Source organism: Callorhinchus milii, unplaced genomic scaffold (genome assembly GCF_018977255.1).
Source record: "Callorhinchus milii isolate IMCB2004 unplaced genomic scaffold, IMCB_Cmil_1.0 Scaffold5, whole genome shotgun sequence".
NCBI classification, from domain to species: domain Eukaryota; kingdom Metazoa; phylum Chordata; class Chondrichthyes; order Chimaeriformes; family Callorhinchidae; genus Callorhinchus; species Callorhinchus milii.
The window spans coordinates 26,462,332-26,489,450 of NW_024704746.1; the positions used below are offsets into that span (position 1 = coordinate 26,462,332).

The following is a 27,119-nucleotide window of genomic DNA, read 5'->3' on the forward strand; positions in this document are numbered from 1 at the left end:
CCCTGCGTGGGAATCGAACCCAGGTCCTCTCGCTTGTGAGGCGAGTGCTCTAACCACTACACTGTGGGACTCCACATTATTATCAGACTCTTCACACTTGTACTGAACATTCACATGAGTCAGAAATAAAAGGAAACCGAAAAATAGTTTGGGAGAGAGCTAACGTTACAGTCAGACCAGTTAACGTGACTGAAATTTTTGTTGGCTAATATATTGTAAATGCTTTACGCAAGACATAGGGGGCGACAGTGAGGTGAGGCACAGTGACATTACTGGGAGAAAGAAAACTTATTTCTCAAAATGTTGTTCACTGATTTAATGGCCTTACAAGATGATGTAACCGCTTCTAACAAAGAAACTTAAATTATATTGTTATAGTTAGTGCAGCTATTACTCGTCACTAACCAGAAGTCAGAAGGTTGTGGGTTCAAACCCTACGTTGGGACTTAGAATCACATTGTCAAAGCTGACGCTCCAATGGAGTCCTGGGGGTTGTTGCATTGTCAGAGATGTCGTCCTTCGGATGAGACGTTAAACCGAGGCCCCCTCTGCCTGTTCAGGTGGATGTTAAAGATCCCGCGGGGCTGTTCAAAAAGAGAAGGGAGTTTCTCTCTCTCCCGGTGTCTTGGACAACAATCCCCCAAATAAAATCCGTCACTTGTTTCGTGGCTGTTTGTGGGACACTCCTATGCACAAACTGGCTGCTGTGTTTTGCCCACAAAATACACCGTCAAACCATTTTCCAGCAAATCCTGTGAAGCGCTTTGAGACGTCTTGACAATGTGATACGGTGCTTTGTCAAAATTGCAACGATTATTATTATTACTCCCAAATTCTCTCACAAACAGTTGCGCGGTTCAAACCCACGGAAGAATTATGCTCTGTTAGACAATAAAAGAAAAGTTGCAACACCCTATCATGAGATAAAAGACAGCTTGGCTAAGCATGAGATAAAACATTCCTCCTATTATCTCTAGTTGGGTGTCATTAAGTTTTACAGTGCTTTTATTTACAATCTCTTGTAGTCTTTGATCTTCTAATTCTGAATACAAGTCCAGTAATCTCCAATAAAAACACATTTATCTTAGAATTGTTGCTTCTTGAACAGTCTGATAACAGTGGGGTGAAGCAATTTGTTTTGCAAGATTACTTTTGTGCTTTACAGACTTCACTGAGTCACCTGGTTTCACACTGAAATGGAACCAATTTTCGTATAAAGGGAGAAAAACAACAATTCAGCTGAAAACCGCAGCCTGACAATGAAGAAAAAGTAAAGTTAATAATAATAATCCTTGCGTTTGATATGTGCCTCGTCATGTCGTTGAGACTTCACAGAATATACTGCAAAGTGAATTGACTGTAAATTGAAGCATGGCAGCCAATTGCACACAGCAGTGTCCTGCAAAGAGTCGTACATTGAGTGACCCTATTTTTTTAAAAACATAGCCTAAGATGACACTCCAATTGTTAGAGGCGCTGTTCTTAGGATAAGAAGCTAAACCAAACCCCTGTCTGTGTTCTGTTCAGACAGACTATGATAAAAAAAGTTAACTATGGTTAAAAAAAGGCAAACGTATGAATATGGTAATTAGGACAGTACTGGCATGAGGATACCATGCCAGTACTAGATATTACTATCTATATATATATATATCTATATATATATATCTATGTCATGATAGCTCCTCTATCATGATGGGCTTTTGGTTTAAGAAACTGCATTCAATAACTTTCCAATTTATTGATCAGATGGCCTTGTTTTTGGCCAAGCTTTCCCACTGCTTGTCCAGCCAGGACCCCCCTCCCCGTTAGTTAGGGCTTTGGCTGTGGGGTTACCAGGAGCTGAGGGGGGGGATTCCCTGCCCCCAGTGACTGGTCGGCCCTTCCAGGTCGTGCTGATGAGTCGGGCCGGACTGTGCCCTGGGACACTGCGGCCCCTCCAGGCTCAGGAACCGGACTAGAGACCGGCACAGGGTGGGGGCTCGATTCCTACATTCCATTACCAGGCAGGTCACCCTGGGGCCAGTTCAGCTCAGAGGAGACTCCGCTTATCCCCCCACCCCCAAGGAGGACAGTCACTAGTTGGTCCTTTGACATCCGCCAAGCATGGGTTTGAGCCTCACTAGGTGGGTGGGAGGTACCAGGATCTCCCTGCGAGCTTCCCGGCGGGGAACCTCAGCATAAATGTGTGAGAGCACCGTCTTCCTGTGCACGAGCTGAGCCGAGAGCAGGGAGCCCCTGAAGGCAGAATGACCTGAAATGTGACCTCAGACTCTGTTTCGATTAATCAATCAGTGAATTTCACTGGGCCAACAGTCGAGGGGAGCTTCACCGACCGCCGAGGGTCAGATCTTCTTGTCTAAAAATAGCCCAACACAGTCATTGTGACGTAACAGCCACTTAACCAATGGAGACATATGAAACGTATCTGATGATCATCAATCTCATTGTGATGTGCAATGCTGTCATTTCACTCCTGTGTTATTTTTCAGTGGATTAAGTTGCAAGCACGTGATCAGAATGGAGATTTTATATTGGTTCGGTGTCTGCAGGTATGGTCGGCAGTTTTGTTGTGGATTGTATTTTATTTTCCCCGCTGGGTTTCTACTTTCGACTGGGAAGCAGAGCAGTCTGGGTTTGCACGACGTTTTATTTTGTGGGCGAAAAGCTGCTTAAAACCATTTCACCCACGAAATATACAGTCACTACACTTTATAGCGTATTCTGTGAAGCGCTTTGAGGCGTCTCAACAACGTGATAAGGCGCTATATTAAATGAAAGGATTATTATTATGATGACAGAATTTACAATGGATTTATGGCATGGTATTAGGGAAACTGCCATTTTATTTTGGACCTCAAGATAAGTCATCCTTCTACAACTGTGCTCCAGTTTAAAGATGGTTAAACTTGAGGTGAACCTTTCGTGGGCAAATTTGATTTGTTTTTATCAATTTAATTTGGTTTAAATTAATATTGTTGTGTACTTACTTATGTACGTACTTGTTAATTTTATATTGTTATATTCGACTTGTTCTACAGCGGAACAGGCTCGATGGGCTGAATGGGCTCCTCCTGTCCTTGTTTTCCTATCAATGGTTGAATATTACCCAAACCGGGTTTGCAATGAACAATTGCCAATTGTGGCCAATTGTGTGTTGTATTCATTTAGTGTTGATAAAGAACAAGTATCGTGACGTACGGTAACTATAAACTGTTTGAATTCATTGAAACAAGTAAGCAGTGGTAAAGTGATATCAACGGCACGCTCGGTGAGTTTAGCTGGTTAGACTCCAACAATTACCCCAATGCACACTCTGAATTAGGTAAGCGGGATATGTCCCTCCAGAGAGAGAGAGATTGTTCCATTCCAACAATCTCTCTCTGGGATTTCCATGTGAGAGTGGGAAGCCTGGAATTCTCGGTTCGGTTTGGAAACTCTTAAGCATCGGTTTTGGGTTTCCGCGTGTGGTCAGACACCCGGCGGAGCAAAAAATAAAAATGTAATTGATTTAGAGCTGTCATAAGTCTATGCCCTGTTTGAAGTTTGTCTTATTTTTCCTCCCAGTGGCTGAATGGTCGGAGCCAAGGGCTGCAACACCCAAAACACTGATGTTTTGGGATCCATATAATATACAATTATCAATTGTCTAGGAACCCAGTGGAAGTAAGTATACTCTCTCTCACTTTTTATAGAATAGCCAAAGGGTAATGGGAGATTTTGTACTTTTGTATAACTGACTGACAAAGAGTTTAGAAAGATTTTGGACTTTCGATCTGAACACAGCAAAACGTTTGTTATATATCAAATGCAAGGATTATTATTATTATTATTTTTATTGGATTTCAGAACAGTCGAGGACCAAATAAGTATACGGGAAGGGAGGATGAAATTTAAGTTCAAGTTCCCTAAGTACATTTTTCTAAACAACAAAGTTGGCCATATTATTATAATAATTATTTATTGTAAAAATATTATTTAATAATAATTCTTTACTATAATCATATTATATTTTAAGAATATGTATTTATAATAAGTCTGGTACAGTGATCCACTTCCAATGTAGCTCTCTTTAGCCAGAGGGAAAATGTTACAAGGGCAATGGATATGCTGTTAAACTAATTTTACAATCAAGCATTGTAAAAAAAATGTTTACTTGTAAAATTAGATTGATGATACAATTTATAATGAAATGATAACTAAGTTCACACAAGGTCTTCCTGACAGTTAAGAGCTGAGACGCTGTAGTTTATTGTCAACACAAAAGCGTAGTTTTAGTTTCATTAATTCTTTAGAATAAACAGGACTTAATAAATTGACAGACTAACATAGACACAAATTCAGTCGCCTCTTGGTGTCCATGGCAGCAGTTGGGATGCATTGATAGTTTAATGAGGGTTAAACTGTCTCTGAAGGTTGTCTGTCAACCTCAAGCCCCATGGAAACAGTCAACAAACTACTTGCTCCTCGGAGAAGGCAAAAAAAGTTGGTGAAAGCAGCAATGAGTGTGAGGCGACAAGCAAGGTGAATGATTTACTCGATGATTGGAAATTGAGGCACTTTTGTAGGTGTCACTTCAGTTAGAGTCACACAGACATGAGCTGGTGCTGGAAGGTGGAGCATGGAGCATAACCTCGGGTAAATGCTGCTCTCGATTGTCATGCCATACGCTAGAAGTAAGTGCTTTGTCTCGGGGTAAGTAATTGATGAATCAAGCGTTAAGGGAAGTGTATTGTAAGTACTGCACTGTGTTTCGTGAAGAAGATTTTGATCTTTGCTTTAAAAAAATTGGACTCGTGTGTTACGATTTTCTGAGGTTTAAGTCACCAATGTTTTAAATTATTAATGATATAATAATAATAATCCTGGCATTTGATATGACGTCTTATCACATCGTTGAGACGTCTCAAAGCGCTTCACAGAATATACTGTAAAAGGAGTTGACTGTATATTTTGTGGGCGAACAACGGTAGCTAATTGCGCACGGCAGCGCCCCACAAACAGACGTGGATTCAGTGACCGAATTATTAGATTTTGATTCTGGACTTCAGATACTCTGTGAGAGAGCAACATTACCTGTTACATCCATGTGAATCCACATTACATTGTGACATGCAGAAGCTGTTGTATCTGTATTTATACATCAAATTTTACAAACTATGAAAAATACACGCTTGTTAGTCGATTGGCGGATCGCTTTCATAATAATCCCTTTTTGTCATTCAATCCATGACTGTTTGTGGGACGCTGCTGTGCGCAATTGGCTGCCGCGTTTCATCCTCAAAATACACAGTCAATCCATTTTACAACATATTCTGTGAATCGTGTTGAGACGTCTCAACGATGTGATAAGACGCTATACTAAATCCAAGGATCTTTTTTTTTAAGTGTTTATTACCCCAGAAAACGATCCACCGATTGACCAACAACCGGTTCCTAATTACTGCTAGTTAAACAGAGGCGTGCGGAGTAAGATTACATGGAGATTAATCAATAGATGTGATGGGTTATCAGGCCAGAATGCTGTACTCGATTAAGAGACATTTGTTGTGGTTACAGGAGGAGGGTGTGGGAGAATTCTAGATGGATGAGACCTTGTGAAGGCAAATCTCAAGCACAATGACCTACCTGAACTGATGCGATAGTGAAGTCAATGTCTTTGTCTTTTCCAGCTAAAAAGATGTCGGCTTGCTGTGATGCTAGGGCCCGTCAGAATGAGAAAGCTCAGCTACAGGAACTGAACGACCGCCTCCTCCATTATGTCCAAAATGTAAAGAACATGAGGGATCAACTCTCAAAGGTACCGAACTGAAACCCCCTTTATACCTGGTCAGAGCTTTCTTCGTAGTTTCCGTTTACTCCTCGTAGCTTAACGGTTAGAGCAGTCGAAACCAAGAGGACCCGGGTTTGATTCCCAGGCAGGACGAAGCGTTAGGCAAGTTTCCTTACTACACATGGCTCTGTTTGCCCAGCAGCAAGTAGGAACCCGGTTGACAGTCAATTGATGGATATATAAATGCAAGGATTATTATTATTATATATATATATATATGTTTCTAAAAAGAGCCTTTCATCAACAACATATGCTGCTGTGGGTAGGATTCCAGCATACACAAGAACACTAAAGCACAAAATATTTTAAACCAATAGCGTCCTGGGTGACAGCCTTGAGTTTCATCCTTACATTAGCAAAATGTTCTCCATTCCTTAACCCACCCAGACTCCCAACATGAGATCTCCCAGTGTAAGAATCGCCAGTGCATCTCATACCCACTAACAGTAATTGCCTCAACAACGTTTGGAAAGTCTAAACAATATGCATTTCTAACAGTAATATTATTCAGGATTACCCAACAGACAGTAAGTAATGTTTCAAAATCCTTCAGAAATGTGCCAGGAATATGTCAGAGGTGTGTGAGGATGTGTGGAGGGTTCCAGCTTAAATAACGTCAGTTATTTTCTCATGTTAGAAATATTCAAATGCTCATTTCCATTAGGCAACATGTATTTTGTTGGTGACAGTCTGTCTGACGAGGTTATTAAGAGGGTCTCTGTGGCTTTTTCCAGATGTCAGCTTGATGAGCAATCATTCTGGCAGTTCAATTAAACACCAGTTTGGAATTAATAGCTCCACATTTGACAGCAGAGGCTTGAAACAAAATCATCACAATCACTTATGTAGTGCAATGATTGTTTGTCTATTGGGATTCCAGATTTACATAAATATTGGAATTAAATTGCAAAAAAAGATTAACTGTATATTTTGTGGGAGAAACGTGGCAGTCAAGTGCACACTACTACAGTAGTGTCTCACTGTTGGTGAGACACTACTGTGTGCACTTGACTGCCACGTTTGTCTATTGGGTGACCACATTATTATTTTGAAAAAAAAGTTTTTGGAGGAATTATTAACCCCAGAAAGCAATCCGTTAATTAACTAACACTTGGATTTCTACTTACTGCTGATAAGCAGAGGCGTGTGGAATAAGGAAACTTGCCTAAGGTTTTGCCCTGGTCGGGATTCGAACCCAGGTTCTCTCGAGACGATAGCCCTGAACCGCTGAGCAACAAGATTCCTTGTTATTCTCTGTTATTATGTATCTTGTTTTCCTTCTGATAAGCCGCTAGGGTTTATTTGGCTTCTGATTAGAGGAAGGTGACTACGGGTTCCTGATCCTAGAGTGATGCTGAGGTTTGCCTTTCATTCCTCTCTGTCACAGCAGCACTTGAGTGAGTTACTGCACCTTTGCCACACACTCACTACACCTCCAGCATAAACAACCTCAGCAGCTGTACAGAACAGAAATAGGAATCATTGCGGTGTATCACCACCAATGTAGGTTTCCCTTTATGTCACAGCCAACAAATACAGAATTGTCGATTTATTATAATAATGATAATAATCCTTGCATTTGACATATTGCCTTATCACATCGTCGAGGATAAATCCACGACTGTTTGTGGGATGCTGCTGTGCACCATTGGCTGCTGTGTTTCGCCAACAGAACATATGGTCTATTCACTTTACAGTCAATTCCGTGAAGCGCTTTGAGACGTCTCAATTATTATTACTATCTGTCTGTGTTGGATTCAAATCCAGGTCTTATACATAGAAAAAAAGATGCTAACTGTGCCACTGAGAACTTTATCTAACGTACTGTCCTGGCTTTACTAACTCTATATGATGCTGCTCTCTGTGTAGGTTGATAAATGTGCTGAGTTGAATCGGATCTGGGACATGGAAGAAGAAATGCTCTCTATTCGCAACATGTATAACAGTGAAATCCAAGTCCTTCGCGACCAGCTGGAGCAGAACTGCAAAGAACGGATGCAGATTGAAATTTGCAACCACAAAAACTCACAGCTAATCGCTGAATTCAGAGAAAGGTTGTATACATTCACAAAATATCCCAGGATAGAATAAGAAAGAAGTCATAATAATAATTTGGAATAATTACTTGAGTCACTCAATCCACGGCTGTTTGTGGGACGCTGCTGTGTGCAATTGGCTTCCGCGTTTCGCCCACAAAATATGCAGTCAATTCACTTTACAGTATATTCTGTGAAGCGTTTGAGACGTCTCGGAGACGTGATAAGGCACGATATCAAATGCAAGGATTATTAATATTGTAGGAAATAAAGAAATGAATGTGAGAGTTGTTACGGTCTGGAATACACTGTCATAACGGGTGGCGGAAGCAGTTTCGATTGTAGCTTTCAAAAGGGAAGTGAGTGTGCTTGGCGGACTGCTGTGAACAAATTCTTTTTGAAATTTTTTTTTATAAAAGGAGTTATTACTCTCGGAAAGCGATCCGCCAATCGACTAACAACCGGGTTCCTACTCACTGCTGGGTAAACAGAGGCGTGTGGAGTAAGGAAACTTGCCTAATGTTTTGCCCTGCCCGGGAATTGAACCCGGTTCCTCTCGCTTCAGTTAATAACATCTAGTTAGAGCTCTTACAAATAAATTATTTATGCTTGTTACCTCATGCCAAATTAAATGCGAACAGTATAAATTCGGGTCAATGGGTCTTTATTTGTTCACGAGAAAATTTTAACAACCTTTTGAAAAATAATTGAAGGATACACAGCAACTGAGCACAATTAATATCTTCAGGATAAAAGGCTAATTTCCTTAATACATGAGACCTGCCGGTCAAAATATTCTTATGTATTTGACTTCCTGAAGGAACCAAAACGTAACTGTATGATAATAATATAAATACGAATCCTTGCATTTGATTGGGACGTCCTCCCGGTGTGAAAAGTGCTATACTAATGTCATTTTGTTGTTGTTATTGATACAGCGCCTTATCATGTCTTTGAGACGTTTCAAAGCGCTTCACAGAACACCCTGTAAAATGAATTGACTGTATATTTTGTGGGTGAAAAGCGGCAGCCAATTGCGCACAGCAGCGTCCCCACAAACAGTCGTGGATTGAAGTGACCAAATTATTATTATTTATTTCAATGTTATTTATTTGATGTGCTTTGTTTGGGTGTAGTGTAATGGCGCTGAATGCATGCATTATGCAGAAGGATGAAGAGAAAAAGAAACTGGAGGTTCTTCTGGTCCAGAAAGAAGCAGAGTTGAAGGAGATCCAAGATAATACAACAAGCTGCATACCACAGTTGGAAGTAGCCAGTCGAGAACTTGAAATTCTACACAGGAACATTGCAGAAATCCAAGCGAAGTAAGACTACCCTTCTCTAAAACATGTAGCTATACAACATAATCCTTAATAATCCTTGCATTTGATATAGCGCCTTACCATGTCTTCGAGACGTCTCAAAGCTCTTCACAGAATAGACTGTAAAGCGAATTGACTGTATGTTTTGTGGGCAAAATGTGGCAGCCAATTGCGCACAGCAGCGTCCCACAAACAGTCGTGGGTTGAGTGCCTTAATCAGTACGCTACAGGACTCTCTGATTAAAATTGATCAAGTGTAAAAAGCAATATGTGTATCTGGAAGTTGGGAGCAGACATTGGGGCTGGGCTGAGCTGTAAATCTTTCTGTATCCAGCGTTTGTAAAGAATTGTTCTTCGTACAGTAAAACTCGCATAAGTCTGATCTGTGTAAATCATATAATCGCCAAAGTCATACATCTGCCCAAGTCCCGCTGAATTTCCTATACTTATGCAAGTTTCACATAACTCATTACTTTGCATATATTAAGTCATATTAAATAGATGGTTCCAACTGATATGACTTGTGAGAGGTTTACTGTAATAGAGGAATGCAATTTCTAATGTAGACCAGACTTACGGGAAGATAATCTCTCCTCCATGACAGATCTGAAACGGGCCATTGCAATCTGAGAGGAGACTCTCCACAGCACAGACCTGCCCTTGTTTGGCATCATTCAGCACCAAACCTCCACATTCTTGTTGTTAAAAATGAGAGTTAAGGCCACGTAACAACACTTTCAAAGCAACACCAATGGAATAGCACGAGTGCCGGGCATTCCTCAATGCAGTTTAGTTTGGTAGACAGGCTGATTTTGCTGCTGATAGCAGAAGCGTAGCAGTTGATAGATATTGTGGAGAGATCTTTTAAGATCTGCTATAGTGTCCCTCTGTGTTCGAGAACCATCTTCTCCTTCTTCACACTTACTAGCCATTGTCACGATAAATAATCCTTGCATTGGCATTTGATTTGGGTGGGACAGGCTTCATAGACTGAATGGCCTCTTTTTCTTGTTTCCTGTGTTCCTAATTGCAGCTGTATAATCATCTAAAGATCAAGGATTGCTGGAACAATAATAGTAAAATAATAATCCTTGCATTGGATACAGCGCCTTATCATCTCGTTGAGACATCTCAAAGCGCCTCGCAGAATATCCTATAAAGTGAATTGACTGTGTATTTTGTGGGCGAAACGCGGCAGCTAATTGCGCGCAGCAGCGTCCCACACACAGCCGTGGATTGAGTGGCCACATTTTTTTAAATTGAAAATCAACTTCAACAGTTTCATAGGGTTCCTTATACCAGAGGCACAAGCTTCAGTCGTGCGTGTTGGAGCAGTATGTGTTCGAGTTGTCTGTGTTACAGCTACAGTTGTCAACATATTGGACTTCTCTCAGTCTGTTTCGAGCTCCTGACTGATTTAACAACCAGTCTTGACTCCAGATCTGATGACAAGCAGAAAATTTTCTTCAACTAAACTAACATACGTGATAAGATTGTGCTGGTAAGTTAATGTGTTCTCTCCAGCACAGACCACTAATTGTTACTGAGTCCAGATTCCAGACCTGTTAAAGATAAAAGAGAGAACACTGTTGGATGCTGTGTCTAAAGAACTTAAACCTGGAGTCACTAATACTGTGGTTATGCTGCTTGTGAAAAGCAGCTTTCCTGTTAAAGAAGCAAGGACTGGTTTCAGAGTTCTGTCCATACACTTGTGGAGTCCTGTAGCTCAGTGGTTAGAGCACTCGCTTTGCAAGTGAGAGACCTGAGTTCAATTCCAGGCAGAGGGCCAAACCTCGGGCAAGTTTCCTTACTCCACACACAGAGCCTAATAATAATCCTCCAAAACAAAACAATAATAAATTGGTCATTTTCAATCCATGACTGTTTGTGGGACATTGCTGTGTGCAATTGGCTGCCGCGTTCGCCCACAAATATACAGTCAATTCACTTTACAGTGTGTTCTGTGAAGTGCTTTGGGACGTCCTCCCAACGTGAAAAGCGCTATTTCTAATGCAAGGATTATTATTATAATAATAATTAATATAATTATAATATTATTATAATACATTATACACAGTTTGCAAGCTCACAAGAAATTGGGGCTTAGTTCAGTGCTAGTATTGAACCTGTCAGGCAACCCTAAACTCCAAACCACCTGACAACTTTCAACAGACCACATAATAATAATAATCATCATAATATTAGTAATACTTGCACTTGATATGGAGCCTTATCACATTGTTGAGACGTCAAAGCCCTTCACAAAATATACTGTAATGTGAATTCACTGTATATCTTTGGGGCGAAACCCGGAAGCACACAGCAGTGTCCCACAAACAGTCGTGAATTGAGTGATCAAATTATTAATTGTTTGAGGAGATAACTATCCCCGGAAAAAATCTGCCAATCAACTAACAACCAGGTTCCTACTTACTGCTAAGTAAACAGAGACGTGTGGAGTAAGGAAACTTGCCTAAGGTTTCGTCCTGACCGGGAATCAAACCCGGGGTCTCTCGCTTGTGAGGCGAGTGCTCTAACCACTGAGCTACAAGACTCCACATGATGGGTTAAGGCTCCTGATTCTGAGTATTTTCCGAGTGTTAAAAATATAAATTAGCCATCACATTACAGACCTGTAAACCTCACATTTCTTCAGTATTTCCCTTGAGTTAGATAGTGGCTGTCGTGGAGAGTTAGCAAGACGCACACAAAATGTTCTGAATTCTCTTTTGTACGAAGACTAAAGTGTCTATGATTCCTTTGTCCAACCTCAGATCACTTCCGCTCTGAAACAGCAAGCAGACCCACCAGATTTCTGTCTCATAAATTTAAGCTGGTGATGTTGTGTCATTTTTAATTATTATACACCGGTTTACATGTTGTGCACTGTATACTTTTTGACACTGGGTTAATGTGGGTTGACCAGGATTAATTGTGAAACTGCTCTGCAGAACCAGTATTGCATTTTGTTTAAGCAGCTGTTTATTCTTCAACTAATATTGGTCACTTGTATATACAGAAACGTGCATTAATTTTGACTATAAAGCAACGCTTGACATACAAAGGATTAATTGAGTGCAGTGTTCTGAAATATTGTAATTAAAGTTTTTGCATTTTAAAGTAGACAATCTGTCAATTAGTCACATTATAGAATGTAATTATGTTTTCTCGCAAAAAGCAGCTCCTTCAGATTGAATAAATTTACATTTAAATAATAGTTTTAACCTTTAATCCTAAAGCTATTAATTTAAGTACCTTTAATTTACAATAGTCATTCTTTCTTGGCTTCATTATGAAACATTTATTATTATTATTATTATGAAGCATACCATATTTTCTGGTTTCCTTGGTATAATTACCTCATTGAAGCATTGTTCATTTGGATTATTTCTTATTGCAAATGTCAATTTCCTTGAAATGTCAATGAAATGTCGATGATAAAATACTGGGGATGGTATTTTCAAATCAAATGGAAGTGGATAAACCACATACTGTTCAGTGATCAGGAGTCCTGTAGCTCAGTGGTTGGAGCACTTGCCTCACAAGCGAGACCTGGGTTTGATTCCCGGCAGGGCCAAACCTTGGGCAAGTTTCCTTACTCCACACGCCTGATAATAATCCTTCAAAAAAAATAATAAAAATGGACACTTCAATCTATGACTGTTTGTGGGACGCTGCTGTGTGCAATTGGCTGCTGCGTTTCGCCCACAAACATACAGTCAATTCACTTTGCAGTCTATTCCGTGAAGCGCTTTGAGACGTCTCGAAGACGTGTTAAGGCGCTGTATCAAATGCAAGGATTATTATTATTATCTGGTAGTATTGATGAAAAGTTGTATTAATCCCTTCATAAAAAAATTGGTTACTCAATCCACGACTGTTTGTGGGACGCTGCTGTGCGCAATTGGCTGCCGGGTTTCACCCATAAAATACTCAGTGAATTCACTTCACAATATTTGCTGTGAAGCATTTTGAGACACTTCGAAGATGTGATAAGGGTCTATATGAAATGCAAGAATTATTATTATTATTTTATCTTACCTGGCATGTTCTTTATTGATTTTGTTTTCTGTGTGTGGCTTGTTTAGGTATGAGAAAGAACATAGAGAGGCCATGGATCTTCAATGCCAGATTCAGCACCTGAAACACAGTCTGGATGTCCAACAAGAATTTCACTGCAAGGTCAGAATGCTTCAGTCATGTCAAACTTGTATAATAATAATAATTAAATAACAATAACAATCATTTTATTTGATACAGCGCCTTATTGGGTCATTGAGATGTTTCAAAGTGCTTCATAGGATATATTATTCCATATATGATGATGATATATACATTGTATATGTATATATATATACACACTGTGAACAGGTAAGATGGATTTTCCAAATAGGGTGTTTCTGGACCTATTACGTATTTACACATAGAGTAAAAAAACTTCATGCTGACTTAGGAAGGCAGTAGGCTGGATACTGTGGATGAGATTAAATTGGCTGTGGGGCTTTTGCATCTAAATCTTTTTTAAACACAAGTACAAGTATGGAGTAGTTCATAATGAAAAATGTCTTGCTAGTTTTTCTTTCTCATTCAACAAGAAACTCTTATAAAGCCCAAGGGAAGTTGATTGAGATTCATTTAATTACCATATATGCTACCCAAACACTTCCAGTAACGAGGTTGCATGTATTATTATTTTAATGCAGTCATTAATTACTTTGAAAAGAACTGACGTTTAATGGGGAAAGAAATCCAATTTTCTTGGTATCCGGTAATCTACAAATACCAGGATCCAAGAGTAATTACACATCAGCAGTATTTTGAGGGGATGAGGCCACATCATAACCACAAGTGTAAATCTATGCAGTTTATATGTGTCGCCTAAAACTGTTAATGGTTTGGGATACACTGAGTGCAACTCTGTAATGATGGGTACAGAAAAGGAGTTTCTAATGATGGTCGTGAAATCAGCAGCAGAGATAAATGTGTCAATTCCCTTAATGAAAGTTCACTGCTACAAAACACGGCAGCCAATTGCGCACAGCAGTGTCCCACAAACAGTCGGGGATTGACTGACCAAATTATTATTTGTTTATTTATTTTGAAAAGCAATCCACCAATTGACTTACAACTGGGTTCCTACTTACTGCTGGTAAACAGAGGTGTGTGGAGTAAGGAAACTTGCCCAACATTTTGCCCTGCTCAGGAATTGAACCCGGGTCCTCTCGCTTGTGAGGCGAGTGCTCTAACCACTGAGCTACACAACTCCACAAAATAATAGGATAAAGCTACTTGGGTTATTTTTAAATAAATGCTCCAGGGAAGTCATAAAAAATGAAGACTTGCTGACTTTCAGTAAAAAATATTCTGACAGTGCATAGTTTCCCAGTGGGTATTTAGGCTTTTCTCTGAGATGAAAAGTTTAAAAATAGTGTTTGCAGGGAGAGCAGTGTGTGGCTATAATAAGCTCAGCATTAAAGTCCAGAGAGTTAGACTTGTAGTTCTGTGCTCTCATGTCATCTCATGTTATTTTGAATTGTTGTAACTCTACAAATGAGAGTAGAAAAACAAGGCAATGGCTTTTCTTTCAGTAACAGACGAGCAACAATTCTCTGTGATCAATAATAATTTGGTCACTCGGTCCATGACTGTTTGTGGGACGCTGTCGTGCACAATTGGCTGCCGCGTTTTATCCACAGAGTATACAGTCAAACCACTTTACAGTATATTGTGTGAAGCGCTTTGAGATGCTTGAAGATGTGATAAAGCGCTGTATCAAATGCAAGGATTATTATTATTAACATGGGGCTTGAATCCACAACCTTCTGACCCACAGGCAAGAATGCCAGGCTGAAACAAGCTAAACTGAGCTAAGCTTAGAACAAATATACCATGGAGCGTTTAGTCTTTCTGACTCCTTAAGACAGGGGGAAAAAAATAATTTTCTCACATGTCTGCCGGGCACACCCAAATGATGAACAGTCGTTTAGATTCCAGTGTGTAATGAACCTGAAGAAAAGCAGGTTGCTCTGGTTTTCCATTTAGTTGCGATTCCTGTTTAAGCTTCTGTCAGTGGGACCACTCTGCAAGTTAATGTAGTTGTCCATTCTATCCAGGTTATGCTGAGTTATGATAATAATCATAATAATCTTTGCATTTGATATCACGCCTTATCAGGTCATTGAGACGTCTCAAAGCGCTTCACAGAATCGCACGCGAGAAAACCTGGGTTCGTTTCCCGGGCAGAGCAAAACTTTAAGCAAGTTTCCTAACTCCACACGCCTGTTTACTTAACAATAAGTAGGAACCCGGTTGTTAGTCGATTGCCAGATCACTTGCCTGGGGTAATACTCCCTTAAAAAATTGTGGTCATTCAATCCATGACTGTTTGTGGGAACCTGGTTGGTAGTCGATTGGCCGATCGCTTTCCAGGGGTAATAATCCCTCAAAAAAATAATTTGGTCAATTAAACCACGGCTGTTTGTGGGACACTGCTGTGCACAATTGGCTGCCATGTTTCACCCACAAAACAATCAATCCACTTTACAATATACTCTGTGAAGCGCTTTGAGACATCTCAGCGATGTGATAAGGCGCTGTATCAAATGCAAGGATTATTATTATTACTATTATTATTACAATATGCGGTCATTGTTCGTTGAGCAGAGTGAAAGCCTGTTGTGAAGTAAACGTGCGTGTTTTATTTCAGGAAATTCAGAAAATGAGAGACAAAGTAGATGAATCAGAGATTTTGATCCAACGACTGGAGGAGAAACTGAGAAGAGACACCAGGTGCGACAGTGAAGCCATGGATTTAGTGAAGAGGATTCGAGACACTAATGAAGCTGAACTCATGCACTTTCAGGAACAGGCTGAAAAGGCCTACAATCAAAATGTAAGTTTTTGATCGTCATCAGGTGCTTTCTCTCTGGCTTGACACTGTTTAACTCAGAGCAAACATCTCGTAAACGGAGCATTTGGGTTTTTAATAATAATATTATCGTTAATAATCTTTGATTTGATTTTGCGCCTTATACAGTCACTGCAATTTACAATATATTCTGTGAAGCGCTTTGAGACGTCTAGAAAACGTGAAAAGTGCTATAGCAAATGCAAGGATTATTATTATTTATTATTATTATCACCTCTTCAAGATGTCTCAAAAGCGCTTCACAAAATTCACTGTAAAATGAATTAACTGTACATTTTGTGGGTGAAACATGGCAGACTATTGTGCATAGCAGCGTCCCACAAACAGCCGTGGATTGAGTGACCACAGTTTTATTTTTTTCCCCTCAAACAAAATATCAGACATGGATGAAAGCCAGAAGGCCTAAAAATACATAAGTTGCATCAGTTGGAACCTTACATTTAATGTGATTTATGTAAAGTATGAGTTATTCAATGGGACTTATGTAGATATACGAATTAGGTGATTATGTGGTTGATACAGATCAGACTTATGCGAGTTTTACAGTATACAGTTATTACAAACACATTTTTATTGTCATCTTTGTCAACCCAGATTACTAAAATGTAATAGTCCTCTTCATAAAGATTTACACGAGTTATTAATAAGAAAATTGGATTGAAATCAAGTTGTTCTCTAAATTAAATGAAGCATGTTTTTGCTTCAAGCAGCATTTATGAAACCAATTTCACTGCGTATTTTTCTCCCATAAATAGGTGATCATAATTGGAACTGGTTTATGTGAATTACAATTACATCATTGGTTTTCAAAATTTACACTTGACCTCCTTGTACCTCATTAATACTTAATAATAATAATAATAATAATAATGATAATAATAATCCTTGCATTTGATATAGTGCAGTATCACATCATTGAAACTATCAGGAAACAGTACTTTTTGTGAAGCGCTTTGAGATGTCTCGAAGACGTGATCAGGTGCTATATCAATTGTGAGGATTATTATTATTTGCATCGTTAGTAGTTTGTTAAACATTATTTATTCTGTGGTAATTTTGCATTTTACCTTCCTCCTTTTCTCTTCTATTTAAATCCCATTCCAGATTATTGATCTAACGGCGCGTCTTAATAAGGATCATGTGGAACTGCAGCAAATTCGAGATGAAAACAGGTGTCTCCGTCGGCATATTAATGATCTGACAGTAGAAGTCAAAACCCTGCAAAGCAAGGTGAGCAAGAACATGGGACACATCAGGTCAAACAGTCTCCTGCTTCTCTTATGTGTTCCCCACACTTCTCTATATTGTACAGACTAGAGAGAAACTTGCTCAAGTTTGGAGTCCTGTAGCTCAGTGGTTAGAGCACTCGCCTCGCAAGCGAGAGGATCTGGGTTCGATTCCCAGGCGGGCCGAAACATTAGGCAAGTTTCCTTACTCCACGCGCTTCTGTTTACCTAGGAGGTGTAAGTAGGAACTTAGTCTTGTTAGTCGATTGGCCGATCACTTTTCAGGGGTAACAATCCCTCAAAAAAAATGTGGTCAATCAATCCACGACTGTTTGTGGGACACTGCTGTGTGCTATTGGCTGCCATGTTTCACCGACAAAATACACCATCAATTTACTGTGAAGCACTTTGAGACATCTCAACATCTTGATAAGCTGCTATGTCAAATGCAAGGATTATTGTTATTAAATTGATGCAGTGAATAAATTAGCATTTTTGTCTGGTGCAGGAGCAGATATTAAGGTTGCAGCAACTTTGCTTTCTACGCTAGAGAAAATCAAAGGGAAGTTTGAAAGAGTTTATTAGTTTATTAGGAAAGTCCAAGAAAGGTCTATTTTGCCACTTAGCAAGAAATGTATTAAAATTTTTACTAACTAGGTCATCATTAATCATAAACTGAGGCCGGCTTTCAATCTGCCTCACCAGAAATCATTGCAAAATACATCTGTAATTCAGTGACCCCGATAATTTTTTTTTGTACTGAGAACATTAGAATGTAGGAATCAGAATGGTTATTCTTTCCACTTAACCTGCTTTGCCAGATCGCACCAGCTTTTAAAACTATTATTAATAGGTGTCACAGCCTGGATCATTTGGTAGCACTCTTGCCTCTGAGGCAGTAGGTTGTGGATTCAAGCCCCAAGTCAGGACTTTGAGTTTATAGTCCAGGATAACACTCCAATGCAGTGCCTCTCCTAACAGAAGCATAAGCCATCACTGGGGAGAAATTCTAGCTTTACTTTATTGATGTAACATTTCAGAACATGCAACTGGGATCCTACTCACTGCTCGTAAACAGAGGCGTGTGGAGTAAAGAAACTCGCCTAAGGTTTTGCCCTACGGGGAATCAAACCCAGATCTCTCGCTTGCGAGGCGAGCGCTCTAACCACTGAGCTACAGGACTCCAAGTCCTGTATTATTAGTCGATTGACGGATTGCTTTCCAGGGGGTAATGATACATAAAAAAAATTAGTCACTCATTTCCACGAATGTTTGTGGGACACTGCTGTGCGCAATTGGCTGCCGTGTTTCACCCACAAATTATGCAGTCAATTCATTTACAATATATTCTGTGCGGCACTTTGAGATATCTCAATGATGTGATAAGGCGCTAAATCAAATGCAATGATTATTATTAAAATTTGGCAAATTCTTAAATACAATAGATTCGTAGAGTAATACAAATCTAGACCCAGATGGAATTTCTCCCTATAAATGCCTTGGATTATCCAGAGTGACCCAGTTGTGTTGTGAAAAGCCTCTCCAGTGAGGGAAAACAAGAAATAGTTCAGAGGCAGAACATTCCCAGCATCCACAGCCCTGGGGATAGAGTTATATTAATAGTAAAGTAAAGGACCTATAGATATGACAGAGTGCTTTAACTGACTGGATGGATGCTGCGATAATATTGCTTCCGTAACATCCCATTGCTTTATCACTTAAAGAAACAGCAGCTAATCCTACAGTCCATCACACCACTGAATCAGTACAGATGTGTGAAACAAAAGGAAAATAACAAAAACTTGTATTTACACACGCTCTTCACACAGGGCAGCGTCTCAGGCGGAGCCTGACTCCAAGCCGGGGGGAGGGAGAAGGTGACCGTGAGCGCGGTCGAAGAGAAAGATCTTCAGTCGTGATCTGAAAGAGGGGAAGGAGGGGGCGAGGCAGAGGGACTGGGGCAGAGAGTTCCAAAGCTTCAGGGAGTAGTGGCTGAAAGCACTAAATAAATAATGAAAACAGAAAAAGATGCAGCGGAAACAAAGAGTAGAGAAAAACAACAGATTAATGTTACTTAAAACAAACACAATGGCAGAATTAGATTCACAGCGATGCAGGTGGGGAGTGACATTTCGCATAACTCTTTCAAAGAACCAGCACAGGCTCAATGGGCTGAATGGCCTCCTTCTGTGCTGTAAGAGTGCGGGGGAGTGGGGTTGATCAGGGCTATGGGGAGAGTGCGGGGGAGTGGGGTTGATCAGGGCTATGGGGAGAGTGCGGGGGAGTGGGGTTGATCAGGGCTATGGGGAGAGAGCGGGGGAGTGGGGTGGATCAGGGCTATGGGGAGAGAGTGGGGTTGATCAGGGCTATGGGGAGAGAGTGGGGGAGTGGGGTTGATCAGGGCTATGGGGAGATAGCGGGGGAGTGGGGTTGATCAGGGCTATGGGGAGATAGCGGGGGAGTGGGGTTGATCAGGGCTATGGGGAGAGAGCGGGGGAGTGGGGTTGATTTGGAAGCTCTTTCCCTAGAACCAACGCAGACACGATGGGCTGAATGAGCTCCTCTGTGCTGTATAATTCTATGATTCTATAATCTTTAAATACTCCCACAGATGATTAATGGGGCAGCAGTGTTGCCTCTTGCTGAACTACAGCCAGTCAAAGCCATTTGTCACATCAATGTGGCAGGCAACAGAGACTCACATATTTTTTCTAGCAGACATGTCCACTCACAAACTATCCACCATCAAGACTTTCATGTCACAGATGACCCTTGTGAACCAGTTTGCCACACAAGTAATGGCATCTGCAAATTTCAGGAGCACATGATATTGTGCAGATAGAATGTGGGCTGATTGATGTCTGTTCCCACTCATTTTAACATTGGAAATCTCAGCATTTTCTCTCTTTGTTTTTCTTTGTTACATTATGGTTACAGATGCTGAATTGCCTACATTTAAAGGAAGCTGTCATCGTGAGATCAAATAGGTTTGATGTTACCTTGTTGGCCTGTGCTCCTGGACCAATATTATTGCATGTGAAAGACATAGTAAAGTTGGTCCTAACTTCAGACCACTGAAGGCATTGTGGCCAGTCTAACTTCAGTACATTGCTATACTCCAAAGTTGATTTCTTGTCAGGGAGACAGAATCTTACAGCACAGAAGGAGGCCATTCGGCCCATTGTGCCTGTGCTGGCTCTGTGAAAGAGCTACCATCCAGTCCCACTCCCCTGCTCTTACCACAAACATAGCCCTGCAAATTCTTCCTGTTCAAGTACCTATCCATTCCCCCTTTGAAAGCAATCATTGAATCTGTTTCCACCAGCCTTTCACGCAGTGCATTCCAGACGGTAATTCCTGGGTAAAAACATTTCTCCTAGTCTGGTCTCCCCTCTGGCTCTTTTGCCAATTATCTTAAATCTGTGTCCTCTGGTTACCGACCCACCATGTTCTCTGAGGAAACACAGCCTGAACATTGTTGTGAGTCTGGATTAACACAATTTATGTTGTTGGAATTATAGTATTTTTCTTCTAATTAGCACCACCATCTCAGACCTAAATAGTCATTAAAGGAAGTTGTAACGATTACACAGGGTTTGAACAAATGGTCTAACTTTAGGGCTGAGTCCACAGAGTTTATGTCTATAAGAGTAACATGCTCTCTTGAGTTACAAATAGTAACTGCTATGGGTTGGTAATTACATCCTATTTACACTGGAAAAATGAGACCTAAAGATGTCTAAAAACTGGTAGAAAACTGAGAAAACTTTGCCCTTAATGTTTGTATTCTATAGAGCCTATATTGGTGCAGTTTAATCTGGTTTTATTAAACAGAGAAAGTTTTTCATTTAGGAACATAAGTATGATTTCCTAGATGAAAGAAGACCAAGGACCATCCAATTCGCCTTCCACTATCTTGGCAAGCGCATGAACAAGTCATGTCCCAAACTATATACTGTATCCCCAGATATTATTTCCTAAAAGGAAAAGCACCTTGAATCATCCTCCTGACGTGAAAGGCATTGTATATTATTGTTTGCATAGCTCTTTTAATGGATATGTTGGGGAGAAAAAAAGAGGATCCAAACTTGGCAGATTTATTAAATGATTCCTCTCAACGGTTTTTACTAATGGAAACTGTGGACAAATTGCAGATCTAGTTATTTCGGCACAAGATTCTGCAACCCAAGCAATCATTAATGAATATAATAATATTATTATTATTATTAGTGAATCATCTGCTACCTAGAAACATCTTGTGGATCTCAGCAATGAACTGCAGGGTAGCACTGTAATCACAACACGCTTCAGTTTGATGTTTTGGGTTAGTAAAGGCATACACTGCTAATCGGTGGTTCAATGCCACAGATTGTGAGCTGAAAGTCCAATCCAATGCACAGCACAAAAGGTTCCTCAGCAGAACTATTATGTGGAATGTCAGAGTAAAGGCAAACTCAGGGACGAGCTGGTGAGTAAATATCATACGGTTGCTAACTTCAATGCGTGCATGTCTTGGTGGCTAACACATCACAACTTTACCCCATTGTGAGTTATCATGAAAGGTAAGATAACATCATCAAAAATCAGGCTTATGTACAAGAAAAAATTGCAGGATTTTGAGCTACCGCTCAATTATATATTAATCATAGGACTTGAAGATTTACCAGCATCGTTCTCAACTTTGTTGGTCTGAGTTCAAGAGACCATTTGTTCTGGTTCATAACAACATGATTTTCCCCCTCTTATAGCTTCTCTACGAAGAGGAAACCAAGATAGCTTTCATTGAAAAAATGACTTGCGAACATCAAAGGAATCAACAACATATACAGATACTGAAGACGAGGCTCGAGGTCAGTCCTGTATCATTTCATTGTTACATTCACTGTTGGAAAGAAACATTTAGAGTGAAGAAACAAGACTTTCATTTACATCACAAATGGAGGAAATTGGCCAATTGTTTACCGTTTTGCTCAAAAAATACATTTAATCCACTGACAATACGTTCTGTGGAGCTTTGAGACGTCTCGACAAAATAAGGCGCTGTATCAAATACAAGGATTATTATTATTATTATTATTATCACCAGTTTGTAATAATAACACTTTGTTACAAGGGACTTTGAGGTTACTGTTAGCTTTGAGTTTAAATACATTGTTCATTCATGAAACCTTTTGGTCATTTAAAATAAATTGAGACTGAACAATAAGGAAAATAAAACCGTGTCTGTCGTTATGTAGCGATTGTCAGTGTTGATTTATTGTAGGTTGTGTCTGTCTGGCTGTGCATTCATGTTATTTTTCTGGTGCTCACTTCTCAGGAAATGCAAGATCTTGTCTTGGCCAAAATGAAAGAGCTTAGTTCTCAAGACAAGTCTCCCTGCTTACAAGGGGACATCGAATCCATAACAGCTGTGCTTGATGATGAAGAAAAAAAGTAAGCATTGAGATAGTGCATAAATACTTATTAAGTTGATGTTTAGGATTTGCACTTCTATTGACTGTTCACTTTAGAGTGTATTCTGTGAAGCGTTTTGAGATGCTCAGGGACACTACCCTGTGTGAAGGGCGCTATATAAATGCAAGTTGTCGTTGTTATTGAGACGTCTCAACAACATGATAAGGTGCTATATCAAATGGAAGGATTATTATTATTGTTATTATTATTATTAGCCCGTGTTAGACCACTTTTAATTTAGCGCACATTGTGTATCATATTCACTATAATTTTAACACCAAAGGAATCAGTGACATTACATTTATTCTGTTTTTGGAATAGAATTCGGGAGAGTCAAGTTCAGTGCTGCCTCAGGAAGTCTTCGGCGAATGCTAGGAACCGTTTCCCTGTTAGCTGCATTCCTTTGAACTTACTGCACTGTCCACTGCCAACATGTCAGACCCCGTGCACTTCTACGAGTCAACCCTTGTGCCCGCCCGTCTCTGGGCTGAGCTCATGTACCACACCAAGTCATCCCCTAGCGCCACCAGTCGCTGGGCTGAGCTCCTGCAATTCTGCAAGCCAACCACCTCCTTGTTTATCCTCATGTACTCCTCCTCGCCAACCTCTGTGTCCACCAGTTCCGTGTCTGTCCTCGTGCCCTCCGACCAGCCAGCCTCTCTGTCCCTCAGCCCCTTGTCTGACTTCCTGCACCTCTACAAGCCAACCATTCTACCCGGCAGCTCCAATCCAGATGTCATGTGCGTCTGCAAACCATTCGCACAGTTTGTCTACTGGTTTGGCCTCGTGTGGTGTTGCAAATTCCCTGTGTTGTCCACATAGTTCTAGTCTGGCCTCGTGTAGTTCTGGGAGTGATCCCCATTATACAATGGCCCCGACAATGTACAAAGCGTCTACAAGTTCAGCTCAACCGTGTTCATGTACTGCACCTCCAGAGGTGCATTCCAAACCTTGCCAAACAGCCGGGCTGCAGAAGATCGGGCATGAAAACTGTGTAGGTAAGAAAATGAAGACTGGACTAGACACACAGCTGCCTCTTTTGAAGCTAAAAGCTATGTTTTTAACTCGTCGATCGTATAGTTAGTTACTTGTCAGATATATAAAAATGCAATAGTTTATAACATTAAATTTACCATGTTTTAATATGTTCTGTTTTGAATTAGTTAAGAAATATTCAAATGTGAACGTACTATGGTAATATTGTCTAAACAGTTTGTGAATTAACCTATTTCCTGTGCCCCTCACTGTATTCATAAATAGTAATCATTTCCGGTTACATTTACTCTTTACAAGGCTGTCATTGGTAGCCAGACAAATTGTATGTTTTACATTACTTCAGCTAATGTATCGTTTTATCATAAAAATGTTTCAGCAGTGGTTTTATGTTATATCAAACACATGTGCATTGACATTTAGTTATACTTGTAAGAACCTAAGCCATGTACAAAGCACAGAAAACCAATAAACTATATAAGACCTGAGGCTATTGGGCGCATCTATTCTGATATGTCTTCTTCTACAGCACATTGTTCTGATGATGAGACAAAGAGACACTGTTCAAGACCTTCGTCCCATTCTGTAGACAACAAAATAGGCCAAGGGAGAGACTATTTCAACACTATGTTTAAGGAACTGAAGAAGGACAGCTTATACAGCAAGTGCCCTGGTTACAAATTCTCTCCCACTACGTGTGAGCAAAACAGACCTTCCACCAGGTAAAACCCACTTACACACTGGTCTTTATGTAACAAAGATAAGTTATTGGCCCATTTTGTTGAACTGACATGTGATCTTCATGCTGTGAACACTGTTTTTCCTCAATGTATCATGGAGAAAGTTCTGCTAAGGAGCTGTATGATGAATGAAATTAAGAAACTCCTGACATATTCGTAAAATGTTATGATCGTTGTATAACAATTGTGTTTTGGACTGAGCGAGCAGAGAAATCAGTCAGGGTTCCCAATCCTGATCATTATCCTATGACCCCATACTGCAACTGCCCATGTGTGGACATTGAAGAAGAGAGAATATTGTATTAGGTTTGTCCTCCATGTCAAGGACACAGACACGCACACACACACACGCATATATATATCCATATATTAAAAAAAACTTCAGGCTTGTGTTATCGATGGTAGGAGAGCGCTTGCCTCACAAGCGAGAGGACCTGGGTTTGATTCCCGGACAGGGTGAAACATTGGGCAAGTTTCTTATTCCACATGCCTCTGTTTACCCGGCAGTGGGTAGGAAATCGGTTGTTAGTTGATTGGCGGATCGCTTTTCCGGGAGTAATATTCCCTTTAAAATAAATAAATAATAATTTGGTCACCCAATCCACGGCTGTTTGTGGGACGCTGCTGTGCGCAATTGGCTGCCGCGTTTCCCCCACAAAATATACAGTCAATTCATTTTACAGTGTGTTTACACTCCTCGCTGGTCTCCCCAGCTCCTCTATTCAAAAGATCAGCTCATTCAAAATTCTGCCGCCCGCATACTGACCCGCACCAAACTCTCACACCTGGGCCAGAACTCACCAGCCACCTCCTCCCCTCCGGCTCGGAGTTAGGCTCCACCACTTAAGCACTCTGCGACGCTGCCCTGTGTGGAGGGCGCTATATTAGTGAACGTTGTTGTTGTTGTATGTCTGTGAATTGGCATCGTACTTTAAGAGTATCCAAACTCACTCTTTGGATGAAATTTCTTGTTGCGTTAAATCTAGTGGCACGACAATTCTCATCAACTTACATGTGTTTGTCCGCTAAGATTAAACATATCAATGGATTTCAACAGCTAATGACATATTACATAGCCAGTGGGAGAGGTTATCAGTTAGGAAGTATTGTAGTGCATTTCTAAGGTGCAATAAAAAAGGAAGGAATTTTTAAAAAAATACATAAAATAAAAGTATTGAAGGACAGATCAATAGATAAATAGAATAACGCAACCAGGAGAAGATCAAACATCACATAGTGAAAAAGAACAATCTCGCAGCTGACAAACCAATCACGGAATGGAAATAATTTGTGTAGAAGTGTGTATAACAAGTGTAGAAGTCAATGTTATTTGTGTCAAGATTTTTTTATATAAGAAAACATTTTCTTCCTATCCATTTCATGTGATGTTTTCTTTCCTGCCATCCTACCTATTGTATTTATGTTTTGCCTCCTCCTGTGTCTCTATTTTCATTACTAATTCACTCCTTTTATAGTACAATACAGAATTACATTTACATACCGCTTTTCATGTCGGGAGGACGTCCCAAGGCGCTGGACAGCCAGGGATTTAGACCTGAGCTGGGGGTTGGGAACAGTGAGGGTGGAGGGCAGAAAGGTAGGAGGGTGACCGAAGGCAAGGTCAAAGAGGAGGGTTTTGAGATGCGCCTTGAAGGAGGCGAGGGAGGGGTTGAGGTGAAGGGACTGTAGGATGGAGTTCCAAAGGGTGGGGGCAGAGAGGCTAAAGGCCCGACCGCCGATGGTGGGGCGACTGAGCGGGAGACTTGGAGGGAGCGGACAGGTTGAGGTGGGGTCAGCAGGTCGCAGAGGTAGGAAGGAGCAAGGCCGGAGAGCCGTGAAGGTGAGGATGAGGATTTTGAACTTTATCTTATTGTCAGAAGTGAATGCTGTTAGTCGCCGACGTGGTCAGTTACGTTAATTCCATTTGTTTCCTATTTAATGTTGAGATGCTAAAGCTGGTGGAAGGAATCCTAGAACAGTGGAGGGTGGGAGGGGGGNATTTCTGAGCATCAAGGGAGCTACGAGAGGGTATGCTGGATCCGTTGAAATTTTAAAGGCTGAGGTGGATAGATTTCTGTGGTCAGAATATCAAGGGGTACGGGGGTACGGGGCAAAGGCAGGTGATTGGAGTTGAGGTACAGATTCACCATGATCTCATAGAATGGCGGAACAGGCTCGAGGGGCTGAATGGCCTATCCCTGTTCCGATGTAATCCCTGGAGATTGAGAGGCTGGAGGAGGAAATCCCAGAATGTTGGGAGAGTACAGGAGAGATTCCATTAATTGCATTTTTTTCCAATTCCTCATAAGGTGTGGATCCTCTTCAAAGCAAATTCAGAAGAGGTGTAAACCGAGGAATACATTACGATGAATATTTAGTGCACACTCCTCCCATTTAATTGGATATCTTCCTGGCCACAGCAATCAGATTGGAGGCTTGGGTTTGTCTGCTTCTTTCTGCTCCTATAAGAAATTCTGAAGTGAGAAAAGATTATCCTAATCCAACAGACTATGCCATCTTGCACTGTCATGAACTTTTGCCCAATAGCTCCTTTGATTTCCTGAGGGAGATGAATAGCCACAAGTGA

General features: G+C 40.6%; 1 protein-coding gene across 1 annotated transcript; it reads left to right on the forward strand.

The window, feature by feature from the left end:
- Window positions 1-4,642: 4,642 nt before the first annotated feature.
- LOC103188878 lies at window positions 4,643-27,119 on the forward strand. Its single transcript, XM_042335023.1, has 12 exons — window positions 4,643-4,676; window positions 5,673-5,800; window positions 7,703-7,887; window positions 9,006-9,194; window positions 13,280-13,373; window positions 15,898-16,083; window positions 17,224-17,349; window positions 22,094-22,195; window positions 22,663-22,778; window positions 23,121-23,797; window positions 24,322-24,514; window positions 27,002-27,119. Exons 1-12 carry the CDS (start codon window positions 4,643-4,645, stop codon window positions 27,117-27,119), a joined length of 2,148 nt encoding a protein of 715 aa, XP_042190957.1.